Source organism: Acromyrmex echinatior, unplaced genomic scaffold (assembly GCF_024713525.1).
Source record: "Acromyrmex echinatior isolate Ae372 unplaced genomic scaffold, ASM2471352v2 Scaffold21, whole genome shotgun sequence".
NCBI classification, from domain to species: Eukaryota; Metazoa; Arthropoda; class Insecta; order Hymenoptera; family Formicidae; genus Acromyrmex; species Acromyrmex echinatior.
Window position 1 is genome coordinate 362,769 of NW_028259055.1, and position 18,926 is coordinate 381,694.

General features: G+C 29.5%; 3 protein-coding genes across 11 annotated transcripts in view; all 3 read left to right on the forward strand.

The window, feature by feature from the left end:
* The window catches only part of Ecr (ecdysone receptor), a 233,759-nt gene that overhangs the window by 195,892 nt on the left and 18,941 nt on the right, over positions 1-18,926 (forward strand). For all 9 annotated transcript variants that reach the window (XM_087416372.1, XM_011070950.2, XM_087416373.1 and 6 more), the window contains exon 4: positions 11,676-11,933. In XM_087416372.1, coding sequence (XP_087272498.1) covers positions 11,676-11,933 — 258 coding nt within the window. The remainder of the gene's footprint in view (positions 1-11,675; positions 11,934-18,926) is intronic.
* The window catches only part of Pfas (phosphoribosylformylglycinamidine synthase), a 241,992-nt gene that overhangs the window by 128,015 nt on the left and 95,051 nt on the right, over positions 1-18,926 (forward strand). The gene's annotated exons all lie outside the window — the stretch shown is intronic.
* On the forward strand, positions 6,985-11,087 carry LOC147906545 (uncharacterized; the record flags this gene model as incomplete). Its single annotated transcript, XM_087416390.1, has 2 exons — positions 6,985-7,265; positions 7,731-11,087. Coding segments are annotated over 2 exons (438 nt in total), but the record flags the coding sequence as incomplete, so codon positions are not given.

Consider the following 18,926-nt stretch of genomic DNA (forward strand, 5'->3'; position numbering starts at 1 on the left):
GTTATGATGTTGTGTTCTAAATAAAATATGGAAAACCATTCTCCCGATTATTGAAGACTGATCGATTTCCCCCCTCCCCCCATCCACAATTCTCTTTTTTCTCTCCACCACTCCAACAAGTAGCGTAATATAAAAAAAGGAATTATCCGGAGGAACAGCTATCAGTATCAGGCTGCTCCTCGCCCTGATGGAGTGGACTGCAAGATTCACGAAACGTTGGCATTCTAAGAATGGATCTGGACATGGAGGAAACCCGCGAAATTATGTTAAGATGTAAATATATCATTAAGGAACAATGAATAAATTAACAATGAATATATTAACAGAAAAATTTATGTTAATAGAAATAAATTATTTAATAAAAAACATGTTTCAATAATAATTTGGTGTAAGGTGCGCTCCCAGTATATTTCTAGTATAGAGACGCTTCTGAGCCAGAGCGTCACGTGAGCGCTCAGCGGCTCAGCCACCGAGTCTCGAGCGGTAGTGGGGATCGCTCGCCGGAATCAGCCCGAAATGTGCAAATCGTTGCGAGCATTAGATTAAATAGAGAAAAGGTCCCTATTTTGAGATACCGAATTCATTTTTGGTAAATGCTGGAAGTCTATGGGCAGAATTTAAAGAAATAGTAGGTCATTTTGAAGGAAATTTAATAAGCTTTAAGATAATGTTATGCAAAATTCAATTCAAATTCAATTTTTTTTTTAAATTAAATATATATAAAAAGTGAGCAAATCGCGAGGTCAAAAAATTATGCTCCTAATACGAGATGCCCCGAAAAATCGATAATAAAACGCAAAGTACGTCGGTATTGCAATTACAAATTTTATTTAATGTTTCTAAAATTTAAACAATACATAGCCAGTGTACGCGCAAAATGAGCATGCGATGCATTGTACCCAGAATTTTTATTCAGATAGTTGGAATTATCGCAGAAACAGACACTCGATATTCCGGTTGTTCTTTTTATTATTGTAAAATAATATTTATACTTTAGCAACGATTTTCACTATAACATAACAGCGTAAGGCCTCGATAGTCTAAAAGCTTAGGACGTTCGTACGGAATACACGCGATCCGGATTCAAGTCCAAGTCGAGGTAATATTTTTTGCAATAAATTTATTAACAGTTTCAACATATTAGCATCTTTATAATATGATGCTTGATGGTAGCATCTAATTATTAATATTGCTTGTCAATTTATTTTCGCTATTACTAGAATAGTTTTTTAATTGCATTTATAAGTCCGGAAAAATTCAGCGCGCAATTCGAAAAGATTACAATATGGTATTATATGCAAGTACATATATAGTATATTAGTAATTCAAGATTGAATTATTTAAAGCAATGAAGATCCAGCTTCGACCGTAATAGGCATTTTAAATTTCTGGTATTGATTGTGTTTCTCACACATGCGGTCTAAAATAAAGATTCTTAAGATAACAGCATAAGTTATTTCATATTAGAAATATCCTGATATCGCATATTACGATTTTCACTTTTTACGATTTTACTACGATTTTACGATCATCAAATCTAACTTCTGTAATTAAGCAATTCAAGATATCTCGTATTTTTCTATTAGTACAATCTTATTCTAACACTACATGAAGAATTATTATTGCCAAATATTTATTTATTAAATAATAAACAAGGTTTAAAGGCTCATCTCAATGAAACTTGAAGCCAAAATTCTAAAATCCTTTTTTACAATGACAGAAATGATCTAATAATGAATTTTCCACTGAATAGTTTTCAATCGAAGAGCAATAAATTCATTGCGGCACAATAAATAGCGTTTATTAGTTTAACAGAAACGCCTCTATCTCATATTAGGCGTCTATCTTATAATAGGGAGCTTTTCACTAATTCTGATGGAAAATGAAATGGATCAGAATTTTTTAGTTAAGTCTATTAGAATTCTAGTTGAGATAACTAGAACTCTGATAATTATTCTGGTAAAAATAAGAATACTAGATTTTAGCAAAAATATTGTATCACTCCGGTTATTTCATCTAGAATTCTAATAAATTTAATCAGAAATTTCTGATTCGTCCATTTTTAATTAGAAATTTTTTTCAATGTATTAAAAAAATCATGCGATTACTAAGGGTTAATATTTATATGCAGAATAACTAAAGGACTTACATACAAAATTATGTAAATCAGGTTTTAAAAAATATAATGTTGCTATTTCGTAATTTGTTTTATTAAGTAGTTTAGCAGTAGTACTTTATAATTTTATAGTGTTGATTTGGCCAGCCGGTTGTCCTTAGACCGTCGTGAGACAGATTAGTTATATCCTACTAATGACTAATCATTGCGATAATAATTCTACTCAGTACGAGAAGAATCATAGGTTCGGATATTTGGTTCGGTTGAACGGCTGGTGGTGCGAAGCTACCATGGAATTATGTCTAAACGCCTTAATTTTTTTTTATTCATCTGCAAAATTTCTTAGGAATATCTTAATTTTTTCGAATTCTATTTTCAGCAAACGATAGCCAAAAACCATGCAATGGTTGCATACTTCGCCTTAGTTCCAGACGAGATATACATCAAATTAATTGACTATAGAATTTATTCATACGATACGGTTTGCTGAATTGTTTTGCCGAATCTGTTTTTTTGCTGTGCTCTGTAACTATACACAAAGAATGAAAAGTTACTCTTTAAAAGTAATTAGTTACTAGTTATTGATTCTCAAAAGTAACTTGTTATTCAGAGTTGCCAGTTATTGTTACTTAAAAAGTAACGATTTGTTACTTTTTCGTTATTTTTTTAATACTGAAATGAGATCAATGTAAAAAATTTTGTATTACTTTTTGTTTAAATATTAATAAAAACAATAAACAATAATGACATTTGATTAATAAAATATAATTATAATTAAGAAATTATTTGTTGATTCGATCTAAAGCTTTGTACATATGTATATAATAATATTTCAGAATGAATTTATATATATATATATACATATCTAGCTTTACAAACCACGCGCCGATTAAATTTTCGGTTTTAAGATTTCTTTCATTATCTTCTAATCTAAATTAATCAACGATCACACACAATTCGTAGAAGTGCCAACAACAATTTATGTATCACATCAAAATTACCTTTTTTTACAAAAAGGTAAGAGAAAGGCATCAAGTGCATACGCGCTTGTATGCTCCTTAAAGAAAAAAATGACTTTATTTTAAATCTATTTCCAAACTATTAAAATAACAATAATTTTTTTTTTAAATGTGTGAAATCTTTGAATGGTTCTAATTATAAACAGAAAATATATTTCATTGAAACACTAATGTTGTATAATTACTTTTAAAGAATAAAACTTAATAAGTGGTCCATAATAAATAAAAAATTTTTTTGTATAAAAAAACTTGGCGTCACAAACTTGACTTGGTTTAACGGCGCCAAGTTTTTTATATAATAAATTTTTTTATTTATTAATGTTGTACTTCTATCATTGTAATTAATCGTGTCTTTTCTGTTATATTTGACGCAATTTAAAGATTTCATACATTCTTGAAAATATTATTATTACTTTAATAGCTTGGAAAGTTTGGAATAGGTTTGGAATAAAAAGTTTTTTTTTTCAAGGAGCACGTATACAAGCAAAACACATACAAATTATCTTTTTGTAAAAAAGGTAATTTTGATATGATATCAATGATGCATTTTGTACTGTTAACTGTATTGCAGCACTAAGTTTTTTTACTGTGAAATTTTTTACTTGAAATAAATTTTTTCAATTATACTTTTATTTTTTTAATTCTTTGTAATTTACTGAATTTGAAAAATATATATCACTTGGATTGAAATATGAAGACTTTTAAATGAGAATAAAAAGATACGTATTATTTAAATTTTATTTTTAAGAAATAAAGGTTTGTAATAGATTTGGAATATACAATAATTTTTTGCATTTTGATTTTATTTTTTAAAAGAAGTAGTACAATAATAATGTTTGAAAAAAATTTGTATTATGTTTGTAGTTGACTCAATTTAGAGATTTCATATATTTTTTTGAAAAAATTATATATTTGAATTAAATAAAATAACAAAAAATTTCAGATCATTTTTAAAATAAAAATATAACAGATATTTGTATGAACTTTTTAACATTCAAATTTTTATTTGTATATGTATCTAATAATTCTTTAATAAAAAATAATCTAAACTGCGTTTCAGTTTGTTGAATCATTTATTAATATGATCCTTGATATTAATTTTGAAACAGTTGTTTCTCTCGAATATTTTTCTAGAATGGAATAAGCGAAATAATTTAAGAATGGCTGCGTTCTGCAAAAAAGGAATTAATTTTCTTTAATATGTGAATTCTGAAATATTCTAAGATATAAAAATTATATAAATAAAAATTATATAAATAATTGTAAATAAAAGAATTTTTCAACATGATTAGATTTTTCATATAATTTTGGATCTTTTTAAAAAAATTATTCACATTTTTGTATGAACTTAGAATATTTCAGAATTTATATATCTAATTAAGACCGTAGTGACCTTTGTCGCACATACCGCATAAGACATAAGTGAATCAACAAATCAAAATTCTTTCTTTCCTTCTATGTCTACAATAGAAATCGTAACAGTCATAGGATCTTAAGTCGTAGAAAATTGGTCAATCATAGTCGATTATTCTTCTCATATTTGACTGTGATTGATTAATTTTCTTCGACTTAAGATCTTACAACCATTACGACTTCTATTGTAGATCCCACATTTCTTTTCACGGAAAAGAGAAATTCGTTCATGTAAAGACATGGGGCGGTCTCGCGCTAATTACACTTGATCACCTATCGTGTCTCTTGGTCACCTCTATCTTCCGCTTCTGAGAAACAAACTGTATTTAATTCCTCACGTTGGTATTCGTGATGATTGAGTCGTCGATAATTAGCATTAATCGTAGTGGCTGAAAGTTGCCTTTAAAACACAATCCGTTAACAAGTGGTATTTTGTACCATAATAAATTTTGTTGTACATGACATCACTTCCGTTAAAGATTGATACTCGTAAAGTTTGTTCTTATGTTAATACAGTTCTATGATTGCATCTGAAGTATTTATATGACGCAATTTCTTGTCTTAACATTTTCTTTCTTTAATGTTGTCTTCTTTCTAACTAACAGTAAGGACACTTAATGGCGGAGCCAATCAGCATTAGGCACAACATGCATTGGTGCCACTTTCTTTATACCCATTCTAACATCGTGTTATCTCTTCCATCGTGCCGTAGAATCGCGCGATGCTAGCGCAGTGAGATGAATGCCTTTTGTCCAATCAGGCACGATCTTATGATTTCCTGATAGTCAATCTTAGGGAATCTATGTATTGATTACTATTGCTACCAAATTTTTCTGTTGCGACAGGTTCGCGCGAGAAACTTCTCGAATGTCTCTTCTACGGTAATCGATATACATCCCTACAGTAACATTGCAGTAATATTATTTTGAAAGATTGCAATATTTCATAAAACATTGTTGCAATATTGTAACAATATTCCTATGTCCGCAAAAATAAAATATTGCATACATATTGCTATAACATTATGCAATATTTCAATAATTATTCTAGTTTTATTAAAGTTTTATTAATATTTAATTAGTTTTGTTAACATACTGTTTTTTAACATCATATTCCAAAATACATACGATAAAGTTATGATAAAAAAATATTCGGGAGCCTAGAAAGCACATTCAAAGCTATATTCGGATTTGCACCAGAGTGCCACTCAAGTATCACATCCTTGTTATTTATTGAATATTAAACAAGGATGATAAGACACTCGGAGAATATCCGCGTGGGAATCCGAACACTTAAAAAAAATTGGGAATCTCCACTCGCTATAACTCGATTTGCATACTCCTTATAGGACTCTTGGACGTTTTCTCCTTACGAGAAACGTATCGCTCTCGTGGCGAGACTGCGTATTTATTTATTATTATTTGAATTATGATATTGCAACAAAATATATTGCAACAATATATTGCAACATTTTCTACAAGATATTAAAATTGAAATATGGTGCAATATTTCTAATAAAATATTGAAATTTCAATATTGCAGCAAGGATCGGTCGAAAATGACATTTGGTTTTATCACTACAAACCATATACGCAATGTTGTCAGAATCAAAAGATAAATTGTATCAACTAAATAGCAAAAATGTGATTGTGAAAATCAGATTGTGTAAAAAAATTTTATTTATCTCTTTTATTTGCAATTTACATACTTCCGGAAATGGTTGAATATCTCGAAAACGAAGCATTTAAAAAAAAGTTTTAGATAAAAATGTGTAGCGTTTAAAATGATGTATTTACTAATCTGATTAGTTTGATCTCGGATAGCGTTGTCAAGATCAGGACAAGATCACTTTGAACATTTTAAATGAAATCCCACATTTTTTATTACATATTCTTACCTTGCTTACCTTGAGAGCTTTTCAAAACACTATAATAAAATATTTTTTCATTAATACTTTACGAGTTATAAGGCTTGAAAGTTACAATACCGCCAACATTACATAAGGTGTCCAACCAACGACTAAAAATCATTTCCTAGATAATATTTGTTAAGATCAAGTTTATTGCAAATATTGTTTCTTTTATTTTCATTTTTACATAACAATGAAAATAAGAGAAACAATCTCCAATCTGACTTTGATCTTAACAAATGTTAAGGTGCAATTTTATGCAGCGAAGGAAAACTGATTTTTCACCCCCACTTCGATTACAATCAAAGCAGCGTTCAGAAGCTATTTGCTCTTCTTCTGTTTCCTTTTTATGTAGCATATTTTTGCTAGCTTTAAGCTAATGAAGACACTCATTTATTTTTGCTGGCTTTTGATTCATTTTATAATAATAAAAATGGATTACGAAAATAAATCGAGTAGTATAAATCGATGTAAAAGAATACATCCGTACAGTAAGAGCTACAGCTGCAGCAGTGATTCAAAGGTGACGCATAGCCGTTGTAATTGCTAGTATAATATTATTAAAAAAGAAAAAAATGTACAAAAAGAAAAAATACTGGGTAGCTAGCATTCATTTTCAAAAATCACAACAAACAAGGTTTTTTTTTGCATCGCTCTTAAAATTAATTTTGGAAGACATACGATTCCACAATTATTTTCGAATGAGTGCAACTCAGATGGAAGAATTATTGAGCATTATCGAACCAAAAAAACAGGACGTAGTTCGACAATCCATTACTTCACCTGAACGATTGGCACTAACATTGAGATTTATTTTTTTTTTTTATTATAATTATGATCATTTTCCAATAATAATTTTACGCGCCCAAATAATGAGGCTTGCGCGGATGCAGTACGCATCACGTAATGCTATAGAATGTGTTATTTGAACATGCAATTTAAATTATAATTTAAATTTGAACGTTCCTCGTATATTATATACAATATAAAATATATATAATATATTTGTTGGGAGAAAATCGGTCGCCTTTTGGTTAGGGGGGGGGGAGGAGGAGGTGGAGTGGACCTCGTTTCGTGTGGAAAATCATCCCCTAAATAGAGAGAAATTGGATGGACTTCTCTTCGCATGGAAAGTCGAACGCCTCTAGATAGGAAGAATAATTTTTAATATTGTAGAAATAAAACGTTATTTTTTATTTTTCAATAACTTCTGAACAAACAGTAAATGCCACCAAAAACCTTTTAAAGGTCACTCAGTATAAAATATATATAAATATTTTGCTTCCGGGGATTTCATAACATCAATATCATATCAATATCTCGTGGAAGTGACGACAGTGATTAACATTATTCGTGAAATGTGTGAAGCAATTTCGGATAGTTGGTACCCTAAGTTCTTCCAAGTTAACTCGAAGGAAGAGACTGGCTAAATATTGTCAAAGAGAATGAAGAAAAATATACTATAAAAAATTACAAAAAATACATACAACACACGCACACACACACACGCGCGCGCGCGCGCGCAATAAATATATAATTTTTATTTTTTTTTATATCATTTTTATTATATTTAAGAACACTTAAGACTATGACACTTAATAACATTAATAACACAGCATTTAACATTAATGCCACTTAATAACACTCAAAACATTAAGACACTCATAGTAATAAAACACTCTTAATAACTCTATAACACTCATTAAACATTAAACACTAAACATCTTATTTTTAAGTCTTGATCATTCTCTTTTTATGTCTAACACACATTCTACGGGTGTATGTATAGGGTATTTTTCGAATATCTCGAACATATCTTATAAATTCAAAATCCGATAATTAATTAGATTAATGGACACCGCGTCTATGATCTTGACCTTAATGTATGTTATCAAGGTCATGATCCTGAGTGACCTTTAAAGGGTTTTTGGTGGCAGTCACTGTTCGTTCAGAAGTTATTGAAAAATAAAAAATAACGTCTTATTTCTACAATATTAAAAATTACCCTTCCTATCTAAAGGCGTTCGACTTTCCATGCGAAGAGAAGTCCATCCAATTTCTCTCTATTTAGGGGATGATTTTCCACACGAAACGAGGTCCACTCCACCTCCTCCTCCCCCTCCCCCCCAACCAAAAGGCGACCAATTTTCTCCTAACAAAGGAGGAGATAGAGTGACCATCACTTCACACAGAAAGTCGTACGCTCCATGGCAGGTGGAATCGAAGTCATTTTGCTTGAAAAGTCATATGCCTGTCAATATATAGCAAAAATAAGACATTTTTTAAACTTTATTTATTAATAACTTTTGAATAAAGTGATCACTACCTAAAACTTTTTGAAGATCACTCAGGGTCATGGCTTTGATAACATGTCAAAGTCAAGATGTCCATTAATTTGAATTACCCCCAAAAAATTAAGTAAAATTAAGCTTTTTATGCAATTCACAAGTCTTCTAATTTTTAATCACCAGATAGAGCAATAAGTTCTTTTTAAAGATATTTTTCCGGCTACAATCGCGCTAGAAAATTAATCGCATACAATCTATGAATATGTCTTTCAGCGCTCTCTGAAGAGAGAAATTTTTGAGGCGAACATACACACACGCATATGTGTCGTATCTGTGTGTACGAGCACTAGTCCGCACTGAAGACAGTTGAAATAGTAGAATGTATTGTAATAGTATATCCTTGTCTCGCCGCTCGGTGTACGAGAAGGAGAATTTTATTAAATTACAAATTTAAACTACTCTAATTCAGAAACGGCACCGCAAGAGGCCTTCCTATTTTTTAAAAATAAAGTTCTTAAAATATTTTTCCATTATATATTTATTTTTTTTTAAAATCGGTAGAAGACTGACGAAGGTTTTTTTACCGCAAGATATTAAAATGTTGCTTCAGCAAGGCGTGATATAGGAGTTTACATATAAAAAGCTGAAACTTGAAGGTGAATATCTTTTTTGACACCACTAGAATTTTTGAAATTTTTAACCATATATGGATAAAATTATTTTAAACATAATATACAAATTTCAAAAAAATCTGTAGAAACTCAATTTCTCGGAGAAATACCTTAAGTAAACTTTCTATATATGTGAAGCACAGATGGGATCGAATCCACGGATTATTGCTAGTCCACAGACCGAGCACCGAGCCACTCAGCGTCTCTACTGTTAATATTAATAAAACCACTATAAGTTGAATCGATTTACCGATGTAATAAATAGTGCAGCCATTATAATCTAAAATGATTATAATACTATAGGAAGTACAAAAGACTTAATAGTTATTTAGTGATTTATAAGTGTATAATAAAGAATTAAATATAGCAAAATATAAATGCTTAGCTCTTATATTCTTTGTTTGATGTCTTGTATATCTCATCTGTTTGGCTTATTGGCATTTTTAACGGGCGAAATTTGTGCCTAAAGCACACAAAGTGTACAGTTTGAATTCAATGCATTAAATGATTACATGAAAAATGTACTTCATATCATAATACTCTGTAATACAGAAAAAAAATTTGAATTACTGTCTATTACTTCATGTATTTATCATTCTTATTCCTTAATAAAATTTTGTAAATACATTATACGTTATAAACTACTGTGTCATTTCATGTCATAGTATATTTATTTGAAACATTATTTGTAAATTTTTCATGAGCTGTATTTTAATTATGAGTAGCTGCACATTTCCATATTCCTATAGGATATTTAAAAAACAATGCAACAGTTTTATAAAACTTTTTTTTTTATATGAAAAACAAATGTTTCAGATTCTTAATATTTTTTTAATTTTTTTCGTAATAGTAGACAATATAAAGTTTTTGATATAGTTCATTTACTCTATAAACATAGAGTAAATAGATTAAATATACACATAAATAAAGTTTTTGATATATATGGTGTATTCATCGGAGTTATCCTATAATGATGAATATTTGATTGTACAAAATATGTGTTTCATATTAATTTTACATGTTTCAAAATCATTTTTAGGTCATATATATTTTATGTGGAAGATTTATTCAAATCTAATAAATATTTTAGATAATAAAATATATTTTTTTAAATATACGATTTTAATTTAAAGGGATTTTTTTGGATCTTTTATGGAGTTAATTATTAGAAAATTATTATCTAAAATAATTTATTTTTGGTCAATATAGAAAATACTTAACCAAGAAAGGTTGCACTAAAAGTATTCAAAGGAACATATCAAAGGATAAACCGTAGAGAGCATTGTACGGATTTAAGGCATTACTGGACATTATTTAAGTTATTGTATAATAAGCGTATATTATAATAAGCAATATGAGGTTATGCATTAATGGGCATAAAAAATTGGGCATTACTGACAATGAGCATTAGTAGGCAATTGATGTACATAATTTTAGTAGGCGGCTTATAATGGAGCAGATATAATGGTAAAAGAGAGTATATAAAATTTCTTGTAAATGTATTTTTTAAGAGATAGCAACATTAATATTTTAAAATTGATTTATATGGTTTGTATATTAATTTGATGCTTCGAGTTAATCTGTATATAAGTAATAAAATAAGATTTTTAAAAGTCAATAGTTTACTATTTTTTTTTTATACTTCTGACATATTTTGAAAACAAAAAATAATTCGCAAAAAGTTTATTCATTGATTAAACTTAATTTAATTGTATTTTTATACTAGTACGCACAGAATAAGATGAATTAATTAATGTAAAGAAGAGATAAATATATGTATGTATTTACTCTAGAGAAAAATATGTAATTGCACATTAGAGAAATTTTATGTGCAATATTTACGGTATCGTTGGCATTCATGTTATCGTATTAAATATATTCAGAATACGCTCCCAAACGATCTGTTAACATTTTTACACTCATTTTGAATTATCTTGTACAAATAATGATTTGTAAGAATTATATATATATATACATATATATATATATATAATTATATATATATAATTTTTTTATATTTTTGTATTTGTTGTATTATGATTATTTAAACAAAAATATCTAATGTACATTGTTACATGGTGTAAATAATTCCCATTTCTTAAAAATATAGATTGAAGGTAATTTGTTGGAATTTTAATTCTAGAAAGCTGTACAAATTATTTTGCATGGAGACATGTTTAATTTACACGTTTAATTTCTTAGATTTGGAGCTTTTCTATTATGAAGCTATTTATATATCTGTTTTAATATATTCTGTAGGAAAAAGATAAACCAAACAGTACGACAATGAACGGTTCACCGAGCAGCGCTGGAATGGGTGATCAAATGGGCGTCAAAATCGAACCAGCGGAAGCCGAGTCGTTATCCATGTCCGGAAGTAGCGGCATTCTTACTCCTATCAATCCTTACACCTGCGTTAAGCCTATTAGTCCTGAACAGGAAGAACTGATAAATAGGCTCGTGTCTTTTCAATGTGAATTCGAACAACCGAGCGAAGAGGATCTGAAAAGAATTACTGTATGTTATATTTTATGTTTCATTTATACTACAAATTTTTATTCTTCTGAATTATTTGTCTTCTTACTATATTAATATATAGAAGAAAAATACATTTAAGCATCTATTGTTTTAAATATATTATTAACTAAAATTATTACGACTCGAAAAAATAATTACAAAATAGTGAAAAAATTTATTCCAGATCATTATTTTTATTATTTGAAGATCATTCATGTCATTTTTACACAAAATGTAATATTGTTCATTATACATATATAATTTTTGTATAATTTCTCGATGCTTGTTACTCAAACAATCATGCCTGTACGAAGTTAATCTTCCACTTTTAGAATTAAACAATAAAAATCTCTTATTGGACTGTACATGAAAACACAACCTCAATACTCAGATAGCATAAAGAGTTTAAAAAGAATTCAGTGATATGTTATCAATTCTGAATTCATTTTCCGATGCAAAAAGAATTCTTTTTCTGTTAATTTTAATTGTGACTATTGTTCCACTAAAGATTTCAATATTTTGAAGAAAAGCATTTCAAGCGATCTCAAATCAATACAGAAAAAGATAGAAAATAATCTCCGCACTTTATTTACATTGAGTAGGCACGCTAATCGAGATAGATATAATATTCGGACGAGCTTCGAATCTCCTCGAAAAATGTAGCTATCTCATTTCACCGAGCATCCGACAGCCGAATAGCATGCAGCGGTTCTCCATGGGTGCCTCGAGATCATACTCGAACACATCCTGATGATAGCACAATGTTAAGACAACCTAGCACAATTTAACAATGTAAAAAATTGAAAAAAATATATAGTGAGGAATGACTTAAAAATCTTTTTTTTTTAATTTGTAATGTATTTTGTATATTACAGTTTTTAATATTCTAGCAGTGTAGCAACTTAGTATAATACTCGAATCAAGTTAATTCTAAAAGTGGAACGCTAACTTCATATAATCAAAAATTATTCACGTTTTAAAAATTTTTTAATTATTACACTCAAATAATGATTTGTCTAAAATGTCTAAAAATTTAGCTAAATACAGATCTCAAAATAAAGGACCTCATATAGATCTTATGGAAAATATTCCCCGGTTAAATTAGCTGAAATTAAAGTATGTTGTTGTCTTCGACGTTCTCAACAAAAGTCTCGATGGGCACGACTCTCTAAATTCAAAACTTTTCCGTCCAGAGATGTTTAAAGTGAAAACCGATGGTACCATGTTTCTTCACGAACCAAATATATGAATATTTTCCTCCTCGCTCTCTTTCTTCCTCTCCCTCTCTCTCTTTACTCCTCCCCTCTCTCTACACATTCGCGTGCGCACACTTTTATTCTAAATATATGATATTGTAAATTTTATTATGACGTCTTTCTGATGTTTATTCTATAATTAAAAGATTCTATTTTTATAATTGTATATTTTCGAGCTATTGCAGTAAAAAAAGAGTCTAATTAGATTAATTGAAAATCTACTAAATTCAATTAGTATGACTATTCAAAACGAATTAGAGATTCAACTGATATGACTGTTCAAAAACGGATAAATCAGAATTCTTGTTAGCATTACTGGATAAGCACGATTAATCCCTTCCTTTTAAATCTATCAAAATTTCTTGTTGATCAAATATATTTTTCTCATTAAATGTACCTATCAAAGTTTCTTGGTCGAATAATACTTTTCTGTTAAATCTATCAGAACTTTTCATTGATCCAATAAATTTTTCTGAACTACACAATTGTTGATAATTATGCACTTTAAGGGATATCGTGTGATGACCTTGACTTGACATATGTTGTCAAAATCATGATTTTGAGTAACTTTTCCTTAACAACTAGATGACGGTCTTTTACAGTTTCTGAGATATTTAGATTTAAAGGTCTAATTTATGTAATAATTATTTAAGAGACATCACGCTAGTGATCTTGACCTTGATATATGTTGTAAGTCTAAGTGACCTCCAATAGCTTTAAAGTGGCGATCGCTGTTCGTGAAAAAGTTATTAACAAAAAAAATTTTAAAAATGGTCCCTTTTTATTATACAAAACAGGAATTTTCTGCTTTAAAATATATTTTACGACTTTCCACGCGAAGCAACTTTTATTCCATCTTCCCCCTGCTTCAGGGACTTAACCAAATCAACCCCTATCCGATTGTGGAAAATCTCACAAATATCGGTCCTTGGTAGGGAAGGAGATGGAATAAGAGTCGCTTTGTGCGTGGAAAGTCGTAAATTATACAATATTTTAAAACAAGAAATTTCTGTTTCACATAATAGAAAAGGGGCACTATTTTTGAAATTTTTTTGTTAATAACTTTTTAACAAAGAGCACCACCTAAAACCTGTTGAAAGTTACTCAGGGTCATAACATATGTCCAGATCAAGGTTCCTTTAATGTGAATAATTATTATCCCATACAGCACAAAAGATTGAATATTATTGCAATGTTGCAATATTGCAGATTGCGATGTAACATTGCAGAGATATTACAGAAATGTAAATTAACAATATGCCTGCAAAATGTCAGTAATATGCCTGCATATTACAAATACATTGTCTGCATATTCCAAAAACATTGCAAAACTGTAATTCTTTAATTGTTACAATATCTAATAATAATATAAAAATATAATTTTTTACAATATTTATGTAGTACAGTCTTTTAGTTTAACAATCGTTTTATAATAATTAATATAATTAATTTTATATTTAAATAAAAAATTGATTAATCTATTATTTGACGACTATTTCATTAGCTAAATTTTATATTTATTTTAAATATGAAATCAAAAGATTGTATAATATCGAGTTTCATTATTGGATAGGACGATAAGCAATTAAGTTGCTGAAAATGATTTATCGAAATATTAATTATATGATCGATGATATATTTATGCCTGATATGAACACAAAAATAAACTAGCGCCCGAATTTTATTGATAAATTTCATACCGTCATTTTTTAATCGATTTCAATTCGGAATGGCTTCAAATTAAAAAGAATCACTATGATTAATTTAATCCATGATTAACTTACCAAGAGACTGTATTATTAAGTTAACGTGGATAATATTTGTAGTTTGTTCGGGGCACACACATACATGCTTACATGCTTATCCTTACGAATAAATTTATCCTTCAGAATTAATGATACATTTATTGTGGAATATTTTATAGTTTTATCATAAAAAATTGCTTTTGGAAAGCACATATCATTAGAAATGCGATTTGTAGAAAATTTAATGTTAGTGAGATATATATTTTTAACAGAAAATAGTTTTCATTTTAGCGTCTTTCTAAAAAATTTATCCAAATGCATTACATTGTAATATTGCCGGAATGTTTCGTTGCAATATAACAAAAAGCGGACATCTTAACATTATTGAAATCTTGCAGTAATGATTTAGCAACGTTTCGCAACCATCATGCAATATTACAATGTTCCAGTGAAATTATTCTGTATGTTTGTGCAATCTTTCTGTGCTGTATGGGACACAAATTAGACCTTTAAGTCTAAATATCTCAAAAACTATAAGAGACCGTCACCTGGTTGTTAAGACAAAGTTACTCAGAATCATGATCTTGACAACATATGTCAGAGTTAAGATCATCGGCGCGATGTCTCTTAATGTGCATAATTACCCAATTCCTTAGTGATTAAACAAGGATAAATGGTCCCACACGACACATAGATGTCCATTAGTCATCCAAAGGAATGCTCTGAATCTCCAGATAGGCGCCCATTTCATGCTCCAAATAATAGTAACGGATCCACGGGGGGGAGGGGGCACGGGAGCCATGGCTCTCCCTTTAGAATTTTTTTTAAATATAGCAAAGGATTATATATACTTTTAATATTTCTAAAATGCTTAATTAAAATTTTGATATTCTAAAAATATTTTTTATTTTATGAATTTTCTAAGCATAAAAAATATAGATTCTTTTTTATATTCCAAAATGTAAATAAATGAAGTCTGTGCTACAGCTTTTATTTTCCGCCCGCTCGCGTTGGGTGAACAGAGTTCGATATTGATGCCACCATTATGTAGGCATAAGTCACGTGGCACTAAAGGCGTAGAGCGCGTTTAAGTCGATAAAGCGACTACATCTGCTCGCCAAGCAATTAAACATAATTGGTTCCATAGGTAAGAACCAATTATGCTCATTCGCTCGGCAAGCCGTCTTCCATGGTCCTTTCCGCTTACTTTTATCGACCATTTTAACACACGGATCGCGCAGTCCATTCTCTCTTTGTGTAACACCAATCACGCGAAATTCTCGAATAATAGGTATAAAGAGTGTGATTAGCCACAAGTCGCTATTTTGTGCCCTATATATATATGACGCAATTTCTCATCTTAATCTCTTCTTTCTCTAACATTGTCTTCTTTCTAATTAAGGACTTTTCATGGCAGAGCGAAGTGTTAGGCATATGCATTTGGCGCCACTCTTTATACCATTCTAGACTCTATGTATAGGGACTCTCAATAAGCCTATTCTTTTTAAATGAACTTTTGCGCCAGTTCATCTTTCTTCCTTTTCTCTTCAAGAGAAAAGAAGAAGAAGAAAGATGAACTGATACAAAACTTTAGCCAAAAAGAACAGGCTTTAATGATCGCGTTCTGCAGATTCAGCTATTGCGGAGCGAATTCGCGAGCGCTCATTGCTATTGATGCATTCTTCTAGATCATCCAATAGCAGCGCTATATACATATATATATATATCATATATTTTTTAATATATTATATATTATATTATATTCTTTTTGTTTATATAATTTTAAATAAAATGATTATTGTACTTTTCAATGTAACATATCAGTAATAATTTAAATATTTCATATTTGATCGTGAAAAAATTCGCTTGCGGTGCGTCAATGCCCCCCTCCCTCTTAATAATCTTATGGATCCGCCCCTGCCAAATAAGTCCCACAGATATTTGAGGGATGTCCCCATTTGATGTTCATTGGACGCCTTAGTTTGGAGATTATTATTATTTTGGAGACAAAATTTTATTATTCTTTTTTACTTATTTTATAAATATTTGTGTAATAAATGTAAAACTCGGAAAATAAATTAAAGTTAAATTTGTTTATAACTTTTTTTTGAAGGGTGGACAAAAGAAAATTACGCGTGGACAAACAAGTAAGCATGATGGACAATCGAATCTCATACGTAATTCGGAAGAAGATTCACATGCTACAATTTTTTATTGATTTATAATTTTTTTTTCAAGAGTGAACACAAATTATTTTTTAAACAAATGTGGATAAATGATGAACAATCGAATGCAATGTTAATTTTATCAAAATTCGCATTTAGAGGTCAGCTTTACAGACTTTAAAGGATTTGAGTGTCCTTTTCCAATCGAAATGGGCACAACATTGGTCGTTCTTTTTTTACACGGGACACTGTATTGTGTGGGCATTATGCGTATTATGCATGATCTCAGATAGCGCGTCTATTTTGTTGCTGGCATGTTGCTTGCTAAGTATGTGTTGCTATCAGAATTGCAGCAACTGAGTCTTTATTTGTTGGCAACTTGATGCCTTCACGATATAACAACTTTGAGTAGCAACTTGTCAGCAATTTACTGCGCTAAATAGTACCTTAAAATAGTACTTTAAATAGTACCACTAGTTTGACCTTGGGTGACGTTAAGGTCAGAGCTAGGTCACTTTGAATATTGTTTTAAATGGATCTCCCATTTTTTATTACATATTCTCTTATCTCAAGAATTTTTTAAAATACTATAATAATATATTTTTTCATTAAGTATTTCTCGAATTAAAAGGCTTGAAAGTTACAATACCGTTGACATTAGCATTACCTAAAGTGTCCGATCGACGGCTAAAACCTCTTGAATTAGTCAGAATGATCTAGATAATATTTGTTCAGATCAAAATCATTGGAGATTGTTCCTCTTATTTTTATTTTTGCACTAAAAATTTATTTTTACATAAAAATGAAAATAAGAACAACCTCCAATCGTCTTGACCTTGACAAATGTTGTCAAGGTTATAGCTCAGAACAACATTCAAAAAGTTTTAGCCGTAGGTCAAACTTTGAGTAATGTTAATGTCTACAGTATTGTAACTTTCAAGCCTTTTAATTTGAAAAAAAAAACTTAATGAAAAAATATTTTATTATTTATTTTGAAAAGCGCTTGAAGTAAGCTACAAGAATATGTAATGAAAAATAAGAGTTTAAAAAATTCAAATTAAAAAATTCCATTTAAAAAATTCAAAGTGACTTAGTCCTGACAACGCCACCTAAAGTCAAACCATTGATACCATCTTATCTCCCCCTCGATATAAAAATTCAGCATACTGATTGTTTCACTCTTACGTTTTACGAAGTTGTAGTCGTGAAAGATTTGAACCATCTTTCACAATACGGGAGTAGTAGGTTAAAACTTCACTTTACGACATTGCACAATCATTTACAATTACTTTTACAATTGTAAATCGGATCTGAAGAGATATTTGAAGTGGTTGATTAAAACATCCTGTATACATGTATTTCCATATTTATATTTTACATACACATACACGCACGCGCGCGCACACACACACACACACACACACACACACACACACACACGTAAAATATAAATATGTAAATAAATGTACAAATGTAAATAAAAAAATATAAAGGAATTTATGTTTAGATCCTATTAATCCAATATATAATATTCCGCTTTATAAATGCTCTACAATAACAGCCTTTATTACAAAATCTTATTTATTCTATAGTGCAAGTAAAAATTACAATTTTAATAATAATTGATTTGTATAAAAACAAAGAGAAATTTGCAGACATAGTTCAAGAAAGTGATAAAATTAACCGTTACTTTCTTCTGTTCAAAATGTGGAAAAAAAATATTCCTGAATATAACAATAATTTCAACTACGATTTTCGAAATCAGCAAGTAAAATTGAGTAGGAAAAAATGTGACCACAACGTGCTACAAATCGCCTAAAATACACC